At 43.1% G+C, this 20,190-nt stretch overlaps 1 protein-coding gene across 1 annotated transcript in view; it reads right to left on the bottom strand.

Annotated features, from left to right (window-relative positions):
• Positions 1-7,509: 7,509 nt before the first annotated feature.
• The window catches only part of LOC139559789 (neurocan core protein-like), a 68,121-nt gene continuing 55,440 nt past the window's right edge, over positions 7,510-20,190 (bottom strand). The window contains exons 14-18 of the mRNA XM_071376144.1: positions 15,352-15,403; positions 12,699-12,888; positions 12,321-12,465; positions 9,050-9,232; positions 7,510-8,861 (exon numbers count right to left, since the gene is read on the bottom strand). Coding sequence (XP_071232245.1) covers positions 8,737-8,861; positions 9,050-9,232; positions 12,321-12,465; positions 12,699-12,888; positions 15,352-15,403 — 695 coding nt within the window. The 3' untranslated portion in view covers positions 7,510-8,736. The remainder of the gene's footprint in view (positions 8,862-9,049; positions 9,233-12,320; positions 12,466-12,698; positions 12,889-15,351; positions 15,404-20,190) is intronic.

Here is a 20,190-nt window from a genome sequence, read left to right as displayed (position 1 = left end):
CCCCAAGGATCTGTGTCAAGTCCGGGCTCAACATCTCCATGGAGATCCCCGTTGCCAGGGGCCGCTTTCTTCGACATCCACGGCGAGTGATGTACCTCCATGGCTGGTTAGTTGGGTCAAGAACAGCTCCGTTCTCCAGGGAAGGGGGAGACCCCTTCGGGGATGGAACCCTGCTGAGCACTGGCCAGTCGGCTGTGGAGAGTCGACACGGCGGTGATATTTCCACCAGACCAGAGTGGCATCCGGCTACTGGGGTGGACGAAAAATAAAAAGTAGGCGGGCGTGGGTTCTCCAGTAGCTTGCGTAGGTTTGCTAATAGTAGCCACTTCGCTCCTGTCGTCCTCCGCAAGTAAGCAGTTGCTACATTGAAAGTCAGCGCGGTCCACATTGTCCTGGAACAAAGCAAAGTAAACACAGCTCCTGCAGCACTGGAAACGTTCAATAGCGAACTCCATTTGAGATCGCCGAGCAAGCTAGGCTAGCTGGGCTTTTGTGTCTCTCCCCCTATGCGGAATCTGTCAGGATCCCGGGACAGACAGGGGGCGCTCACAGCAATTTAGCCCAACAGAGTAAAATAAAAGTATATAAAAACACTGTCCGCTTTTAAACCGAGGTCTTTAGTTCAGGTTTTGTTAATTAGCAGTACTGCTTGACTGCTTGTGGACGGACCCAGGTGATACCAGTTTAGTGATATCAGACGACCACTCTTAGCTGGGTTTATGACCTGGGGAAAGAGTGACTGAGGTTTGAGCCACATAGTCATAGACTAGGTCAAAAGGCTCCTTAACAGCTTCTACCCCCAAACCATAAGACTGCTGAACAATTAATCAAATGGCCACCCAGACTTTTTAAATTGACACTCCCCCCCCATTTGTTTTTCCACTGCTCCTACTTGCTGTTTATTATCTATGCATAGTCACTTTACCCCTACCTACATGTACAAATGACGTCGACTAACCTGTACCCCCGCACATTTACCTGGTACCAGTACCCCATGTTAATGGTCTCATTTAATGGTATTTTATAATGTTATTTTAATAAAGTATCTATATTTTTTAACTTTAGTTTATTTAGTAAATATTTTCTTAACTCTATTTTCTTAAAACTGCATTGTTGGTTAAGTGCTTGTAAGTAAGCATTTCACAGTAAGGTCTACACTTGTTGTATTCTGTCACGTTCGTTATAGTGATGAGACCAAAGCGCAGCGTGATTTGAGTACATCTTCTTTAATGAAGAAAGAACACTGAACAAACTATACAAAAACAACAAAACGAACGTGAAGCTATATAATAATAGTGCTGACACAGGCAACTAACCATAGACAATCACCCACGAAATACTCAAGGAATATGGCTGCCTAAATATGGTTCCCAATCAGAGACAACGATAAACAGCTGCCTCTAATTGAGAACCAATCTAGGCAACCATAGACATAACAAAAATCCCTAGACTAGTAACAACCCCATAAACATACAAAAACCCTAGACAGGACAAAAAACATATATCACCCTTGTCACACCCTGACCTAACCAACAATAATAAAGAAAACAAAGAATACACAGGTCAGGGCGTGACATATTCGGCGCATGTGACAAATACAATTTGATTTGATTTTGTTTCAATTTGTGTGACAAAAATCCAAATTTAACCCCAGACCTGTCTCATTTTAATTAATTAATATAATCCTCAAAATGATTTGTTGGGGACTTTGTCCCTGACCTAACCTCTGCCAATACCTCTCAGGCGTTAGTAATGGATAAGAAGGATAAGGATAAGTAGATGACAACGCAATCAGATTGGTAAGTTCTGAAGAAAACCTCAACCCAACTTCATAACAGAAATGTAATGTACAGTACCAGTCAAAAGTTTGGACACACCTACTCATTCAAAGGTTTTTCTTTATTTTTACTATTTTCTACATTGTAGAATAATAGTGAAGACATTTAAAAACATGAAATAACACATATGGAATCATGTAGTAACCAAAAAAGTGTTAAACAAATACAAATAAATTGTATATTTTAGATGGTTCTGTTACGGTTGTCGTCTTCCTCCTCTTCCTCGGACGAGGAGAGGAGAGAAGGATCGGTGGACCAATACGCAGCGAGGTAATTAGACATAAATTATATTTATTGAAACACGAAGACGAAATACGAAAACACTTGGAAATTACAAAATAACAAACACGACGTAGACAGACCTGAACATGGAACTTACATAACTACACGCAGAACTCACGAACAGGAACAGACTACATCAAACGAACGAACAGCCAAGACAGTCCCGTGTGGTGCACATACACAGACACGAAAGACACAGGAGACAACCACCCACAAACAAACAGTGTGAAAACACCTACCTTAATATGGCTCTCAATCAGAGGAAATGAAAACCACCTGCCTCTAATTGAGAGCCATATCAGGTCACCCTTAAACCAACATAGAAACAGAAAACATAGACTGCCCACCCAAACTCACGTCCTGACCAGCTAACACATACACAAACTAACAGAAAACAGGTCAGGAACGTGACAGGTTCAAAGTAGCCACCCTTTGCCTTGATGACAGCTTTGCACACTATTGCCATTCTCTCAACCAGCTTCACCTGGAATGCTTTTCCAACATTTTTGTGGAAGGACCACCAGTGGGTAGGTTCTCACGACCAACAGAAATTAGCTCTCCACAAACGTATAGTTAATAAGGTAACACACCCGTCATTAATGTTTTAGTTAAAAGTTACTCGCCTTGTTTCCTTATTCCTGTAAAAAAGAAGATTTGTGTTATCCTTGTGAAATCCTCCTTGGTTGTGTGGGCATGTTGGAGAAGAGCCGATACCCCCATAGAGAACTTTGTTCTATGTCAACCTGCTCCCGACTCGTTTATTCCACCTTTCCGCTTTAGAGCAACAGACAACGTTATTTTCCTTCACTCAGTGGTCCAACTCATCCCAAGCCATCTCAATTGGGTTGGGGTTGGGTGATTGTGGAGGCCAGGTCGTCTGATGCAGCACTCCATCACTCTCCTTCTCGGTCAAATAGCTCTTACATAGCCTGGAGGTGTTTTGGGTCATTGTCCTGTTGAAAAACAAATGATAGTTCCACTAAGCGCAAACCAGATGGGATGGCGTATCGCTGCAGAATGCTGTGGCAGCCATGCTGGTTAAGTGTGCCTAAATAAATCACTGACAGTACTGACAGTGTCACCAGCAAAGCATCCCCACACCATCACACCTCCTCTTCCATGCTTCACGGTGGGAACCACACATGTGGAGATTATCTGTTCACCTACTCTGCGTCTCACAAAGACACAGCGGTTGGAACCAAAAATCTCAAATTTGGATTTGACCAAAGGACAGATTTCCACTGGTCTAATGTCCATTGCTCGTGTTTCTTGGCCCAAGCAAGTCTCTTCTTATTATTGGTATCTTTTAGTAGTGGTAACTTTGTAGCAATTCGACCAGGAAGGCCTGATTCACGCAGTCTCCTCGGAACAGTTGATGTTGAGATGTGTCTGTTACTTGAACTCTGTGAAGCATTTATTTGGGCTGCAATTTCTGAGGCTGGTAACTCTAATGAACTCTGAGTCTTCCTTTCCTGTGGCGGTCATCATGAGAGCCAGTTTCATCATGGCGCTTGATGTTTTTTTGCGTCTGCACTTGAAGAAACTTTCAAAGTTGTTGAATTCTTCCGGATTGACTGACCTTCATGTTTTAAAGTAATGATGGACTGTCATTTCTTTTTGCTTATTTAAGCTGTTCTTGCCATAATATGGACTTGGTATTTTACCAAATAGGGCTATCTTCTGTATACCACCCCTACCTTGTCACATTAAAACTGATTGGCTCAAATGCATTAAGGAAAGAAATTCCACAAATTAACTTTTAAGAAGGCACACCTGTTAATTGAAATGCATTCCAGGTGACTACCTCATGAAGCTGGTTGAGAGAATGCAAAGAGTGTGCAAAGCTGTCAAAGGCAAAGGGTGGCTACTTTGAAGAATCTCAAATATAAAATATATTTCAATTTATTCAACACTTTTTTGGTTACTACATGATTCCATATGTGTTATTTCATTGTTGTGTTGTCTTCACTATTATTCTACAATGTAGAAAATAGTAAAAATAAAGAAAAACCGTTGAATGAGTAGGTTGGTCCAAACCTTTGACTGGTACTGTAAATTTTTTCCAGCACATGGCTAATCTTTGTTTACAGTTTTTCTCAGTCGCTTTGGTGCATTTCTTAGATCAAAAGTGCAATTCTTGATACTACTTGTACAAATTCCAAATCATCTAGTCACTTGTGCACATCATTAAAGCAATTTCTTATTCCTTTGAACAAATTGCAATTGATAATGTACAAGTGTCAGCTTTTTTCCACATTATCAATTGCTCGTGTCATGTTGATCAAAATATAGTAGATGGTTCTCTGTTGAATAGTCTTACCCCTCAAAACATCTAGGCATTAGTTCCTTGCATAAGCCATTACATGCAAAATTGTTGAACTATTTGTCATAAACTGTCAAGCATAGTTTTACACATTTCTATTAGACCTTTTGTACAAAAATGTGAATTGATGAATCGTGCAGGTGAAATTGACCCTCACTCATGAAGGAATGTAAAGTGTTAGTTCAACCAACAATCAACCAGTTGTCTAAATTGCTCAAAGGTGCATCTCATGAAGAATCAATTGGCAAGCATATATAGACAGACCACAACACAGAGTTGCAATTTTCCAATAATGAATGGACCAGGAAACGAACAGGGTCAACAGCCAAGAGGAGGAAGAAGAGGAGCAAGGATGCGTGGTGGAAGGCAAAACAGAGGAAGAGGCAGAAGAGGACATAGGCGCATATCTGATGACATAAGGGCCACTATTGTAGACCATGTTGTCAATCATGGCCTTACAATGGCTGAGGCGGGTCGAAGGGTGCAGCCGAATATTGGGAGATCAACCGTGTCCTCAATAGTTCAAACGTTTCGAAGAGAGAACAGGTATGTCCACCAATGTACAGTGCACTGTTACTGTATATAAGCAGTATACTGTATACTTCCTACAATGCTTCATATTACAGTAGTCCACTTGTATTTCACAGCATACAGAAATATACTCTATACAGATACATACTGCACCTTACATGCACCCACCTGTATGTTTTACAGTAAAATGTGTGTTCGCATAGTTTTTGTCTATGTGAAAGTGCGCGATGCATCACTGCATTTTTCCCCACATAGGACTACAAGATTACCTCAAACCGGTGGCAGAGGACGCCTTTTCACACCTCAACAGGAGGAGGCTATTTGCACCATGGTCCGAGCAAACAATGCCATGAGACTCAGGGAAATACAAAGGACCATTATAGAAGACAACGATGTGTTTGAAAACATCCATACGGTTAGCATCTCAACCATCGACAGGGTGCTGCATAGAAACCAGATGAGTATGAAACAGCTGTACCGTGTACCATTCCAAAGGAATGAGGACAGAGTTAAGGAGCTACGGTACCAGTATGTACAGGTAAAACATATATCTATGTAACTACTTTACAGCAAAATTTTATAGTGATACATAGTACAGTAAGCATAAACTGCACACATTTCCATTGCTGTGGAAGGAACATGCAATATATGTACATTTTATGTCACTCTTCCTTACCAAAACAAATTCAACTGTGTGTTCTGGGATATAGTGTATAATGGAGTTGGAATCAAGTGAACCCTCTCACAACCTTGTATACGTGGATGAGGCTGGCTTCAACCTGACCAAATGCAGAAGGCGGGGTCGGAATATCATCGGTCACAGAGCTACTGTGGATTTGCCAGGCCAACGGGGAGGAAATATCAGCATGTGTGCTGCTATTTCGGAGCATGGTGTCCTAACCCATATCCCCCTTATAGGGCCATACAACACCCAGCATCTACTCAACTTTTTAGAGACTCTCTACAGGGCTCTCATCCCTGATGATGAGAGGGGTCTGTTTAGAGAGGATTTGCCAAAGTATGTGGTCATTTGTGATAATGTGAGTTTCCATCGATCAAACATCATAAGGCAATGGTTTGTGACCCACCCGAGGATGCTCATAGAATTCCTCCCACCTTATTCACCATTCCTTAACCCAATTGAGGAGTTATTTTCAGCATGGAGGTGGAAGGTGTACGATCGTCAGCCACACACACAGATGACCATGCTGGCTGCAATGGATGCAGCATGTGAGGACATCACAGTAGACGCCTGCAGAGGATGGATAAGGCATTCCAAAAGATTCTTTCCACGTTGCATTGGAAGGGAAAATATCCGGTGTGATGTGGATGAGAATATGTGGGCCGACAGACAGGAACGTCTGGATGTGTAGAGACAGCACAACAGTGCTGCGGGCAAAGTTGTGCCTTAGGGGTGGTTTCCTGTGTTTCTTTCTAATTTAGTTTTTTTCCCTTTGTGCCCCTTGGGTTGTCCAGTCTCTTTCAATCAATAACCCACATACAGTAATATGTAAATAGTACTGTTGAAATTGATATATGCCATAGAAGTGCAGCCTTGTGCATTTTCAATACAGTAACTGTCATCCAAACTGTAGCCTAAGTTTACATCAGGTAATACTGTCAAAGTACACAGTTACATTGACAACATGCCTAAACATTTTGACGACCTTGTTCGTGAACAATGACTCAATGACTTACCATTCTGATGACACTGACGTGATCATTGGCATGAATATTTACTTTTGAGAGATGTACTAAGGATTTTTAGTGACTGACTAGCTTTAGAAACATATCTATTGTATATTGCAGTTGGTACAAATTGTTCTGAGAAATGCACTTATTATTTTGCACATGTTAGGGATGATGTGAAAAATGCACCAAAGCGACTGAGAAAAACTGTAACCAGCTAAACAGCTGTTCTTCGTGAAAATGTTTAGAGTGACCTTTCTAGCTAATAGACTATGTTGGAGTTTTACACTCCCTCTTTCAATTATAATGTGGGGAGATCAAAATAATGCAACTATCTACCAAACGTATTCAAAAATGCCACATTGATTACTTCCCCTTGCCGTTATCATTCACCTGATAAGACAAGACACGTGGCATTTTTTTCTTCTTCCGTATGCTGGGGATGCTTGGATCACCGGTTTACCTGGGAGGTGGTCCCTGGGCAAAAAAAAGGTTGAAGATCCCCGTTTTAGATTTATTTTAGATGTACTTTCCCTCCACAATCTACTCAATAGAGACCAAAGCGAGGAGAAAACTGCTTCGTTGATCCCAACAGGATGAAACTATTGGCCAGAATGGCCTCTTTCTCTGCGTAGAGAATTAAGTAAATAGAGGACACAGAAATACAAAGACTTTGTTGGGTTCATTCTTTTTGCTATAGGAGGCATGGGTTAGATACAAACCAATCTCAATCGTCAGTGTTTGAGGTAGTGTATAGAAATGACGTGGTCGAGAAACAGAAAGAAAACTCAGAGACACTGAAATAATAGCGTTTGAGCCCAGCTTAATCACAAAACTGACCAGATACATTGTCGTCGTTCATTAAGTTTTTGCAGCTTTATTAAGAATGGAACACAACAGCAGGACAGGAAGTCATAACACCAAAAAAAGGGATTACGCCCAATCAAATATCAGAAGAACCATATGCATCATGAATCATGGCATCCTACCCGTCACATATTGGAGCCGGGCAAAGATTGGGACTTTTGACCACCGAGCAGATACCTTGGTAAAGTTTTGTCGCAGTCCGCAGTATTTCGATCTATCCTATTCCATCTAGATCAATGGGTCCGTTTTAGTTGTTATTTGAGAGGGCGATACGAAGTACATGACTGGTACATGACTGGGTCATGACAAAGCTCAGGTATCAATCAGATACCAGTCAATAACAAACAAACAAAACACCACAGTATTTACAGTACAGAGAGAGGCAATCAAAGGGTTACCTTCGTTACTTTTGATTGTAAGAATGGTATATAAAACGAAAAGGTATTACATTGCCTCGTTGGATTATGTAAAAACAAATCTACATACTGTATATTAACTTGCGAAGAGTCCATAATAAATAGTAACATTACATGAGGAGATAGCAAATATTAAAAATGGCATGTAAGTTGAATAATAAAACCTGCTATTCAGGAGTCCTAAAGAAACATAACAAGTACAGTATACATACAAAAGCTCTGGGTTATTTGAGACTGAACGCTAACTAGCTCACTTGCATTAATTACATTTGTGCTTTATAAACGGAATACTAAAATGAGTTCTGAGATGTAGAACAAGCTTCGAACTTTGCCGAACACACTCGCATAGCATAGACACCCTGACACACACACACACACACACGTCACTGTATTTATGTTTAGACAGCGAGAATAGGTTATCCGTACACATGCCAAGGATTTGCTGTTTCTAAGATATTAGCGACCGTGTTAGTGAGAGAACAGGTATTACTGTTGTAATGGACCTGGGGTAAACAAAAATCAGCAACAAAGGAACAAATCCTAACTTTAGATATGTACGTGTTGAACAATTCACTTTTTTTGCACTGATGTCAATAGGTCCTTTTCATAAAAGTTTTGCACACATACAGTATCTCAAGTGAGATTTTAACCCAAAGAGACAGACTGAAATAAGTCAGGAAAAAATAAACGTCAACTATTGTTGATTGTGAGTCCTGAATGGTTGATCCACTCAGTCACAGGATATGTCAGGGGTCCGGCACAGGGCATTATGGGAGGTGTAGTATTTGGTTCAGTAGTGGCTGTGTGCATCCTCTTCCCTCTCCCTGTGTGCCTCTCCTCCATGTCTCCTGTGGTTCCTGCGCTCCCGGCGCTGGCCGTGGTGGTGGTTGCGGCGGTACCGGTGGGATCGCTGAGCTGACGGAGGGGAACACAGAGGGTGCAGTGACAAAATGTACCATTCTGTTTCTTATTGAGCCCATATTAGAGGGAATACACAAATGCTTATGGCTGACCTGGGTGAATAAATGTTTGTTATTCAAAAAAGGTTGCATAACATAACAAATGTGTTTTTTTCAGAACAAAATCTGTTGCTTGTCACTCACACTTTGTGCAGATGATCTTGGGCCGGTCCCAGATGCCGTTGGCCCGGCAACGCGCAGTGGGGATGTGGCGCTGGTAGAAACCTTCAGTACACTGGTAACGCACAACAGCATGTATGTCATAGTGGGACCGCCGACGGCCAATCAGATGGGCGTTCTCCACGGCGGGTGGTGTTCCACACAGCACTGTCAGACGGGCCGACAATAACAAAAAAAGTCTGTGTTGAGCAACAAAGCAAAAGCACAAGATACTGTATGTAGCTACAGATGTGGGATCTTAATTTGATGACCCTGTTGCAGGAGACATTTTGCAGGAAAAGGCTTCTGAAGTTTGTAATTTCCACTTTGAAAAATGCATCAACCCCTAAAACATTTCCATTAATTAATAATTCACATAATAATTCAAATTTCCCCACATTTGCAGGATTATTTTCCTGCTGTTGTAAACGGGCTCAAATTAAAATCCTACATGTATCTGTATGGTATCTTGCTTGCAGTTCCTTTCTTCTCTCCCTAGGTTGCACCATTGCTACTGAATCCCACCTGAAGACAGTTGGCGAGATTGAGTGCTGCCCAAAGGGAGAAACTGGGTGCTCTGCAGTTGGTATGGAGCAGTGCCAAGTGATAGAGAGCCAAGACAGCTCCCATATTCTCCCCTCCCTCTTTCTCACTCTGCCTCTCCCATCTATTTCTTTCTCCCTCTCTCTCGCTCTCTGCCTCTCTCTCTGTCTGTCTCGCTCTTCCACGCTCTGTATTCAAGGAGCTAGGCTTCAGGCTATCTCATAAATCCTTGCTCCTGTTCTCATTCCACAGTGTCACAATTACATCAGGGTAACAAAGAGATGCATTTTGGGACTTCGGGGGCAGATCTGAGGGCAAAACAGTCACTGGCAATTTAATGCCAGCTTTATACAAGATGGCAAATGGTGGCTTTGTAGCGCAAGTAATTATCCGTAGGGTGAGATAAAATGGCAACAGAGAGAGATGGAGTTTTCTGTTTAGATCAACTAGGAGTTTTTTTAAAAACATGCACTTCAGACTTCTGTGTTTTGAGCTTTATACACTAGCATCTTAACTGGCGATAGCAGACACCTGCATAGTGGATGTTTTGGCGGTGTCGCAGGTGGAACTGCGTTGGAGCCATCAAATAGGTGAGCAGCTGCCCCTGCGGTCATTGTCACGAAGCCACACCTGCCCCACTCCAGATAGAAGTTCAGAACGAGAAAGTGTAGGCTATATACTGTAGAAATAATTACTCTCAAATTGAAAAAGAATTCTATGAAATAATGATGATTTCTATCAGCATTATCTAGGTGTAGATTACATCTCATATTCCAGTGTTTGAATTTGTAAAGAAGGCTGCATGGGATTTCTGTTAATGTGACTCCGTGCAGCAATGGAAATGTCCGCTTTAGGTATAATGCCGGGAGACACTTGGGATTTCAAATCAAATCTAATCAAATTTTACTTGTCAGATGCGCCGAATACAACAAGTGTAGACCTTATCGTGAAATGCTTACTTACAAGCCCTTAACCAACAATGCAGTTCAAGAAATAGAGTTAAGAAATTATTTACTAAATAAACTAAAGTGAAGAAAGAAAAAACAAGCAAACCCCCAAAAATCTAAAAGTAACAAGAAAATTACATAACAAATCATGAGGCTATATACAGGGGGTACCGGTACCGAGTCAATGTGTGGGGGTACAGGTTAGTCAAGGTCATTTGTACAGTGACTATGCATAGATAATTAACAGCGAGTAGCAGCAGTGTAAAATCAAAGGGGGGGGGGGTAGACGCTGTTAAGGACCTTTTTGGTCCTAGACTTGGCGCTCCGGTACCACTTGCCGTGCGGTAGCAGAGAAAGCAGTCTATGACTTGGGTGACTGGAGTCTTTGACCATTTTTTGGGCCTTCCTCTGACACCGCCTAGTATATAGGTCCTGGATATCAGGAAGCTGGGGCCCAGGGACGTACTGGTGCCGCTGTAAAACATTTTGGGGATCTGGGGACCCATGCCAAATCTTTTCAGTCTCCTGAGGGGAAAAGGTGTCGTGCCCTCTTCACAACTGTCTTGGTGTGTTTGGACCATGATAGTTCGTTGGACACCAAGGAACTTGAAACTCTCGACCCGCTCAATTTCAGCCCCGTCGATGTTAATGGGGGCCTGTTCGGCCCTCCTTTTCCTATAGTCCACGATCAGCTCCTTTGTCTTGCTCACATTGAGGGAGAGGTTGTTGTCCTGGCACCACACTGCCAGGTTTCTTACCTCCTGAACAGGGAGTACAGGAGGAGACTAAGCACGCACCCCTGAGGGGCCCCAGTGTTGAGGATCAGCGTGGCAGATGTGTTGTTGCCTACCCTTACCACCTGGGGGCAGCCTGTCAGGAAGTCCAGGATCCAGTTGCAGAGGGAGATGTTTAGTCCCAGGGTCCTTAGCTTAGTGATGAGGTTTGTGGGCACTATGGTGTTGAACGCTGAGCTCTAGTCAATGAACAGCATTCTCACATAGGTGTTCCTTTTGTCCAGGTGGGAAAGGGCAGTGTGGAGTGCGATTTGAGATTGCGGCTCTGTGGATCTGTTGGGGCGGTATGCGATTTGTAGTGGGTCTAGGGTTTCCAGCATGATTTGACAGCTCTAACGCAGTTCCCCCTCCAACACCGCCAAAACAACCGCTATGTTGATGTTGGCTAAAGCAGATCTGATTGAATCAAGCCCTTAAAAGCTGCTCGTCACACTGCTGCCTATTGAGGTTTGGCAGCCCGCATATTAATTGGGTTGTTTCTAGGGGAATTTCAGAGGTTTAGAAATAGCACTATCTTCTGTCTGTCGATAAGGCAAAAAAAAAAAATGATGCATGACACTATGTCTGATGCTAGTCAATAATAACCTGTTGAACTAAATACTAGATTGACACGTTTAACCAAAAGGCCATATTTCTTCTGGCATTTTCCGTTGATAAAACTGTCATTATGCTCTTACACTCAGGGCTGATGTGAAGTTATTGCGTTTCACTGCCAGACATTCTATTGACAAAACAGAACAGTCACCAGAGGATACAAGGCTTTGTAGAGGAAAATGAAGGCTTTGGAACGTAATATGAAACAGTATTTCCAAAATCGCTATTTGCCGTGATGACTCAACTAAAGCCAAATGAACATAACGTCCTGTTTCTAGGCACAGCCCAGTCTAATGCCGCTATCCAATAGGAACCCGCCGTTTCGAAAACCCTTACTGAGGACGTTATTGCCATGTAAATGCATCATTGTTCTTTTACCTGTGCCTTTCTTGCAGACGTAGGGCAGGTTATAGTTGCAGGGCACATCATTCCACTTGCCGTCCTCATGGGCGATGGTCACCACACAATCCTCTCCGCCCGCGAAGAAGTTATCAGGCTGGCTTTCTCGCCAGTTCTCATATACCTACACAATACCACACAATTATGTTACATTGCAATCATTTTCTATTATACTGTAGTCATGCTAAATTGGCTTTAAATCTGTTATAAACTAATAATCACCCAGTTATACATCTGTAGTTACACTTTACACACATTATTCCAACTGTGAGGATCAAGTACAGGTACAAATTACATATATTCACAAACTGAGCCTAATATGACATGTTATTGACAGAGAGGAATATCGAATCTCACCAGGTCATTGACATCAGTCCACTGGAAGTCCTCCTCCACGGTGCGATCATTCAGGCCAATCCAGGCGTTATCATGGCCCAGACCATTGATGAACTCCTGCTCTGTGGCTGAGGTGATACTACTAAGGTGGGCGCTGTGCACTCTGCAGTCCTTCTCTGCATCCTCCCAGGTGTGTCTGTGAGAGAAGTACCTGAAGTGGAGAAACAGGTAGATGTCATTTCAGTAGAATGAGATATTATTGTTATTATGTTGAGAGAAAGTAAGTATTTCATAGCACCGTTGCACTGTTTTACACCCCGTTGTAAACTCTGTACAGTGCATTCGGAAAGTACTTAGACCCCTTGACTTTTTCCACATTTTGTTACGTTACAGCCTTATTCTAAAATGGATTAAATTGTTTTTTCCCCTCTTCAATCGACACACAATACCCCATAATGTTACGGCTCTCGTTTGTGGAATGACCGGACCAAGGTGCAGCGTGGTAGGCGTACATCGTTCTATTTTATTTATGACACCAAAAGCAAAATAACAAGGACAAAAACGAACGCGCACAGTACTGTAAGGCAAAATAAACTATGCAGAAAACAAGATCCCACAAAACCCAAAAGAAAAATGACAACATATATACGATCTCCAATCAGAGACAACGATAGACAGCTGCCTCTGATTGGGAACCATACTCAGCCAAAACCACAAAGAAATAGAAAACCTAGATTCTCCCACCCGAATCACACCCTGACCTAACCAAACATAGAGAATAAGAAGGATCTCTAAGGTCAGGGCGTGACACATAATGACAAAGCAAAAACAGTTTTTTTAAACATTTTTGCAAATGTACACTACCGGCAAAAAGTTTTAGAATAATGTTCTCATTCAAGGGTTTTAATTAATTTTTACTATTTTCTACATTGTAGAATAATAGTGAAGACATAAAGTATGCAATAACACATATGGAATCATGTAGTAATCAAAAAAGTGTTAAAAAAAACTAAATATATTTTATATTTGAGATTCTTCAAATAGACACATTTTGCCATGATGACAGCTTTGCACACTCTTGGCATTCTCTTAAACCGCTTCATGAGATAGTCACCTGAAATGCATTTAAATGAACAGGTGTACCTTCTTAAAAGTTAATTTGTGGAATTTCTTTCCTTCTTAATGCGTTTGAGCCAATCAGTTGTGTTGTGACTAGGTAGCGGGGGTACACAGAAGATAGCCTTATTTGGTAAAAGACCAAGTCCATATTATGGCAAGAACAGCTCAAATAAGCAAAGAGAATTGACCGTCCATCATTATTTTCAGACATGAAGGTCAGTCAATGCGGAAATTTCAAAAACTTCGAAAGTTTCTTCTAAGTGCAGTAGCAAAAACCATCAATCGCTATGATGAAACTGGCTCTCATGAGGACCGCCACAGGAAAGGAAGACCCAGCGTTACCTCTGCTGCAGAGGATAAGTTCATTAGAGTTACCAGCCTCAGAAATTGCAGCCCAAATAAATGCTTCAGAGTTCAAGCAACAGACACATCTCAACATCAACTGTTCAGAGGAGACTGCGTGAATCAGGCCTTCATGGTCGAATTGCTGCAACAAAAAAAACACTACTAAAGGACACTAATAAGAAGAAGAGACTTGCTTGGGCCAAGAAACACGAGCAATGGACATTAGACCGGTGGATATCTGTCCTTTGGACTGGAGTCCAAATTGGAGATTTTTGGTTCCAACCGCTGTGTCTTTGTGATACGCGGTGTGGGTGAACGGATGATCTCCGCATGTGTGGTTCCCACTGTGAAGCATGGAGGAGGAGGTGTTATGGTGCGGGGGTGCTTTGCTAGTGACACTGTCAGTGATTTATTTAGAATTCAAGGGACACTTAACCAGCATGACTACCACAGCATTCTGCAGCGATACTCCATTCCATCTGGTTTGGGCTTAGTGGGACCATAATTTGTTTTTCTACATGACAATGACCCAACACACCTCCAGGCTGTGTAATGGCTATTTTACCAAGGAGAGTGATGGAGTGCTGCATCAGATGACCTTGCCTCCACAATCACCTAACCTCAACCAAATTGAGATGGTTTGGGATGAGCTCTACTGACAATTTCTTCGACCTCATGGCTTGGTTTTTGCTCTGATATGCACTGTCAACTGTGGGACCTAATATAGACAGGTGTATCAAATCATGTCCAATCAAGTGAATTTACCACAGGTGGACTCCAATAAAGTTGTAGAAACATCTCAAGGATGATCAATGGAAACAGGATGCACTTGAGCTCAATTTTGAGTCTCATAGCAAAGGGTCCGAATACTTATGTAAATAAGAAATGTTTTTTAAAATAAAATTGACAAACATTTCTAAAAATCTGTTTTTTCTTTGTCATTATGGTGTATTGTGATGTCATTATGGGGTATTGTGATGTCATTATGGGGTATTGTGATGTCATTATGGTGTATTGTGTGTAGATTGCTGAGGGAAAAAAATCATATTTAATCCATTTTAGAATAAGGCTGTAACATAACAAAATGTGGGAAAAGTCAAGGGGTCTCTATACTTTCCGAAGGCACTGTAGATGACAAATAAACTTTGATTTGATTTGAGACGAATGTTTAGAGGCAAAGTTTGTAGAACGGTCTTCTTTCCTCACGCACCTGTAGCAGTGGCCATGGAACTTCCTCCATCCATGTTCACAACTCTCAACGTCTAAGAGTAGAGGGAGAAAGGAGAGAGGCGGAGGGATGGGGGGAGGAGAGAGGGATAGGCGAGAGAGGTAAGTGTATGGAAGACGGGAGGGGGCAAAGAAAGACAGATAAAGGAGGCAAGGAAGAGAGAAAGCGATTGGGTGAAAGAGATAGGGGAGGGGAAAGAGAGATGAAAAGAGGGACAGTGACAGAGAAAAGAAGAGCGAGAGGTGGATGAAAAGGAGAGAAGATTATTCTCATACCCTTTCAACCTTTCATCCAGTATTGTACCTCTCAGGACCTGCAAGGACACATACTAATGGTGTTAAAATCCTGTGAGAGTGAATGAAACACTTAACCTACAATCATGGATCCTGCATTTCCATTCTCGGCACACGTTGTTCCTTTTTCTGCATGGGGAGGACTCGTTAATGGGCATTATGAGGACTCATTAATAACTAAGGGTTATGTATTCATTAATCCTCACTGCTATTAGTGTTTCTGCACACACGGGGGAGGACAAATGAGGAGTTGTGGACGGCTGTCTGACTCTGGAGCCAGCGAGGTGTGTGCATGTCTGCGTTCGTTTCAGTGTGTGTGCGTGCGTGTGTTTCGGTGTACATATATCAGGCAGCTCTCTGCAGCACAGTGACAGGTACAGATACAATGCCTGATAGCCGGTGAGTGATACTCCTGGGGTGCGAAGGTGAATGGCAAGGCACTGGAGCGACGAACTGCCCTTGCTGTCTCTGCCTGGCCAGCACCCCTCTCTCCACTGGGATTCTCTGCCTCTGACCCTATTACGGGACTGAGTCACTGGCTTACTGGTGCTCTTCCATGCCGTCCCTAGGAGGGGTGCGTCACTTGAGTGGGTTGAGTCACAGACGTGATCTTCCTGTCCGGTTTTGTGCCCCCTCGTGCTCGTGCAGGTGGAGGAGATCTTTGTGGGCTATACTCAGCCTTGTCTCAGGGTAGTAAGTTGGTGGTCTGTTTATCTCTCTAGTGGTGTGGGGGCTGTGCTTTGGTAAAGTGAGTGGGGTTATATCCTGCCTGGTTGGTCCTGTCCGGGGGTATCGTCGGACGGGGCCACAGTGTCTCCCGACCCACTCCTGTCTCAGTCTCCAGTATCTATGCTGCAATAGTCTATGTACCGGGAGACTAGGGTCAGTCTGTTGTATCTGGTGTAATTCTCCTGTCTTATCTGGTGTCATTTGTGAATTTAAGTATGATCCCTCCAATTCTCTCTCTCTCTCTGCATGCTGGGAATTGTATGAGCGAAGGAGTGCGTGTGTTGTGTAGAGTTAGATATTCAGAACTTTCTTTCGGTTTTCTCTTTCTTGGTGGCATTCTTTGTTTTCTTCTGTGCATGTTTAAGGTTATTATTATTATTTTTGTGTGGTAGAATTAAGTATTTTGTATTTCGTATCGAAATTACCCTGAGTTTGGCGGGGATGCGGTCCCTGTCACTTCGGCACGGCTTTAGGTGTGTTACTGAAGCTACTGTCACAGTGGAGGAGTTGCTGGTCGCGGTAGGAGAAAAGGTAGGATATGAGAATGTTGCTTATGCGTCACGGATGAATAAAGCGGTGGTGGTATTTCTTAAAGAAGAGCGCCTTGTTGATCGTATGGTTGAGCACCGCGTACTTCTTAAAGGAATGTTTATTCAAGTTATGCCGCTTTTTTCTCCGTCAACAAGGGTAACGATTTCAAATGTACCGCCGTTTATTCCAAATGAGCTATTGGAGCGCGAGTTATTGCGCTTTGGAAGTTTGCAAGTTCAATTAAGGTTGTCCCGTTGGGTTGCAAACACGTTGAAACAGGTTATGTCGTTTCGGCGACAGGTGTTTATGTTTTTGGACTCACCGGAGCAGACTTTAGAGCTATCGTTTAAAGTCAAGTATGACAATAGACTGTATATGGCTTATGCTAGTACGGGTAGTCAACGGTGTTTTGAGTGTGGGGATGTTGGTCATAAGCGACATGCTTGCCCGAAAAGGGAGAAGGCAGAGGGAGGGGCGCAGGTGGTCATCGTAACGCCTGGGCCCACTGATGTAGGGAGAGGTGGGCCGAAAGTGGTTGAGCAGCCACAAGCACCTGTTGCTGAGGAACAAGTTATCCGTGTTGAGGGCACGGGTTTGCAACTTGTATTAGAGGGATGGATCTGAAGAGCCAGTTCCTCAGACTGGCGAGGAGGTGCCCAGTACGAGTAATGGGGTACAGGAGGGGGTTCATGTGGAGCTAATCTCCCAGGTAGTGGAGGAGATGCCCACTATGAGTAACGGGGTACAGGAGGGGGTTCATGTGGAGCTAGGCTCCCAGGTAGTGGAGGAGATGCCCACTACGAGTAATGGGGTACAGGAGGGGGTTCATGTGGAGCTAGGCTCCCAGGTAGTGGAGGAGATGCCCACCACGAGTAATGGGGTTCAGGTGGGGCTAGTCTCCCAGGTAGTGGAGGAGATGCCTGGTACGAGTGATGGGGTGCAAGTGGGGAGTGTTGAAAGGGATGTGGTGGAGGGGAGTCAGTGGCCTCAGCTGAGGAGGATCAGGAGAAGGATATGGATATCTCTTTTGATATGATAGCAGCTGGTGAGGACTCAATTTACGATCTAGAGGAGGTAAATGGGTTTCTGGATCAGACTTTTGGGAAATCTGGCAAATTGGCAGATTATTTTGATGTCGATAAGTTTGTGAGGTCAGCTGTGATGTTACAGAAGACGGTGGGGTTAGACCAGTTGAGTGAGAAGAAGCGTTTTCGCTTGAGGAAATTTGTTACTGCTGTTGCAGCAGTAAAAGGTGGTGGGAAACGTGGTCAGGTTAATAAGAGAAAAATTAAATAATGATGATGATCATGCTTCATATGGTGTATTTTTTCTCTTTGGTTTCTCTGTGGTTTCTTCTGCTTTTCTTTTCTATATGGAGGTACTAAGGGTGGGCTCTCTCAATATTAATGGGGGAAGGGACAGGAATAAGAGGGCTTGGGTATTAGAAGTAATAAACAGAAAAGGCTTAATGTAGTTTTCCTACAGGAGACACATAGTGATGAGGAAAATGAGGTTGACTGGGGTATGTGGTGGGAGAGGCAGCATATACTCAGTCATGGTACTAATTTCAGTGCTGGGGTGGCAATCTTGTTTTCCTCAGGCTTAGGGGTGACTGTGGTATCTACAACAGAGATTGTCAGACTTGCTTGTCTGGTCTATTAACTGAGTTAGAGCTTTCTGATGTGTGGAGAGTAAGGAATGCAAAAGGCAGTACACATGGCTAAAAATTAATGAAGGTCGTGTCAGTGCAGCAAGGTTAGACAGGTTGTATGTATCTGAGCAATACTGTAGTAGGGTTGGAAGGTGTGCCATTACTCCTGTGGGTTTCTCTGATCATCATATTGTTACTGTTGATATTCACTTGTCCTGTCCACGAAGGTCATCACCTTACTGGTATTTTAATGTTAAATTGTTACATGATGTCATGTTTTGGGAAAGGTTTTTGTTGTTTTGGGAAAAATGGAGGGTCACAAAAGGGAATTTTGAGTCCTTGAGATAATGGTGGGATGTTGGGAAGGCCCAAATACGATTATTTTGTCAACAGTATAGTGCTCTGTCTCAAATTGAAGTTAAAGAGACTATCAAGGCCCTTGAACAGCACATCAAATCTATTGAATTGAAGCTGCTCACTCAGAACGACCCTGGACTAGTCATGAACTTACAGGACAAGAGACATGAACTGAGGTCGTTTCTGCATGAAAGAGTGAAGGGTGCCTTGATTAGGTCTCGTTTCGCTTCCCTCAAGGATATGGATGCTCCTAGCGCTTTTTTTAAAACCTAGGACAGTCGACATTGCAACGCAAACAGATGGTCTGCCTTCGTCTCCCTGATGGGAAGGTGACCACGGATGACAGTGAAATGCGTCAACATGCCGTGGATTTCTACTCTGCCCTCTATAAGGCGGAGGATTGTGACTCTGTGTACTGAACAGTTGTTACACGGTCTTCCTCAATTGGGACCTGAGCAGAGAGTCGCATTGGACTCTGACATTACACTGCAAGAGCTGTCCACAGCAGTTATGCAGCTCTCAACAGGCCCGAGCCCCTGGCATTGATGGTTTACCATCTGAGTTTTATAAGCACTTTTGGGGGTCTATTGGGGAGGATTTTTAGGAAGTGGTGTGTGAATCTTTTCATGAGGGTTCTCTTCCTGTATCCTGTCAACGTGCGGTGCTTTCACTGTTGCCAAAAAAGGGGGATTTGGCTCTCGTAAAAAATTGGAGACCTGTTGCTTTGTTGTGCGCAGAATACAAAATTGTTTCTAAATGTCTCTCAAACAGGTTGAAAGAGTATCTGGGGCTGTTGGTCCACAAGGACCAGTCCTACTGTGTACCTGACCGCTCTATTGTTGACAACTTGTTTCTGATAAGAGATGTTTTAGACATTTGTAAACTGTCTGATGTAAATGTGGGTTTACTTTCTTTGGATCAGGAGAAGGCTTTTGATCGTGTGGACCACCAGTACTTGTTTAAAACGATGAAAGCTTTTGGGTTTGGGGATGTTTTTTTGTCTTGGATGAATTTACTGTATGCTGGGGCCTCGTGTATGGTGAAGGTGGGGGGTGGTTTGAGTTGCCCCATCCCTGTCCAAAGGGGCATCAGGCAGGGATGCCCAATTTCAGGGCAGTTATATAGTCTGGCGATTGAACCAATGCTTTGTTGTTTAAGAGCGAAGCTTACTGGTTTCTCTGTGCCAGGTGTAATGAAGGGTCCCACGATAGCACTATCTGCGTATGCAGATGACCTGACAGTTTTTATTACAGGGGGTGA

This window comes from Salvelinus alpinus, chromosome 30, assembly GCF_045679555.1.
Source record: "Salvelinus alpinus chromosome 30, SLU_Salpinus.1, whole genome shotgun sequence".
Taxonomy (NCBI): domain Eukaryota; kingdom Metazoa; phylum Chordata; class Actinopteri; order Salmoniformes; family Salmonidae; genus Salvelinus; species Salvelinus alpinus.
Note: the sequence above shows the minus strand (reverse complement) of the source record. Positions and strands in the feature narration are given on the sequence as shown.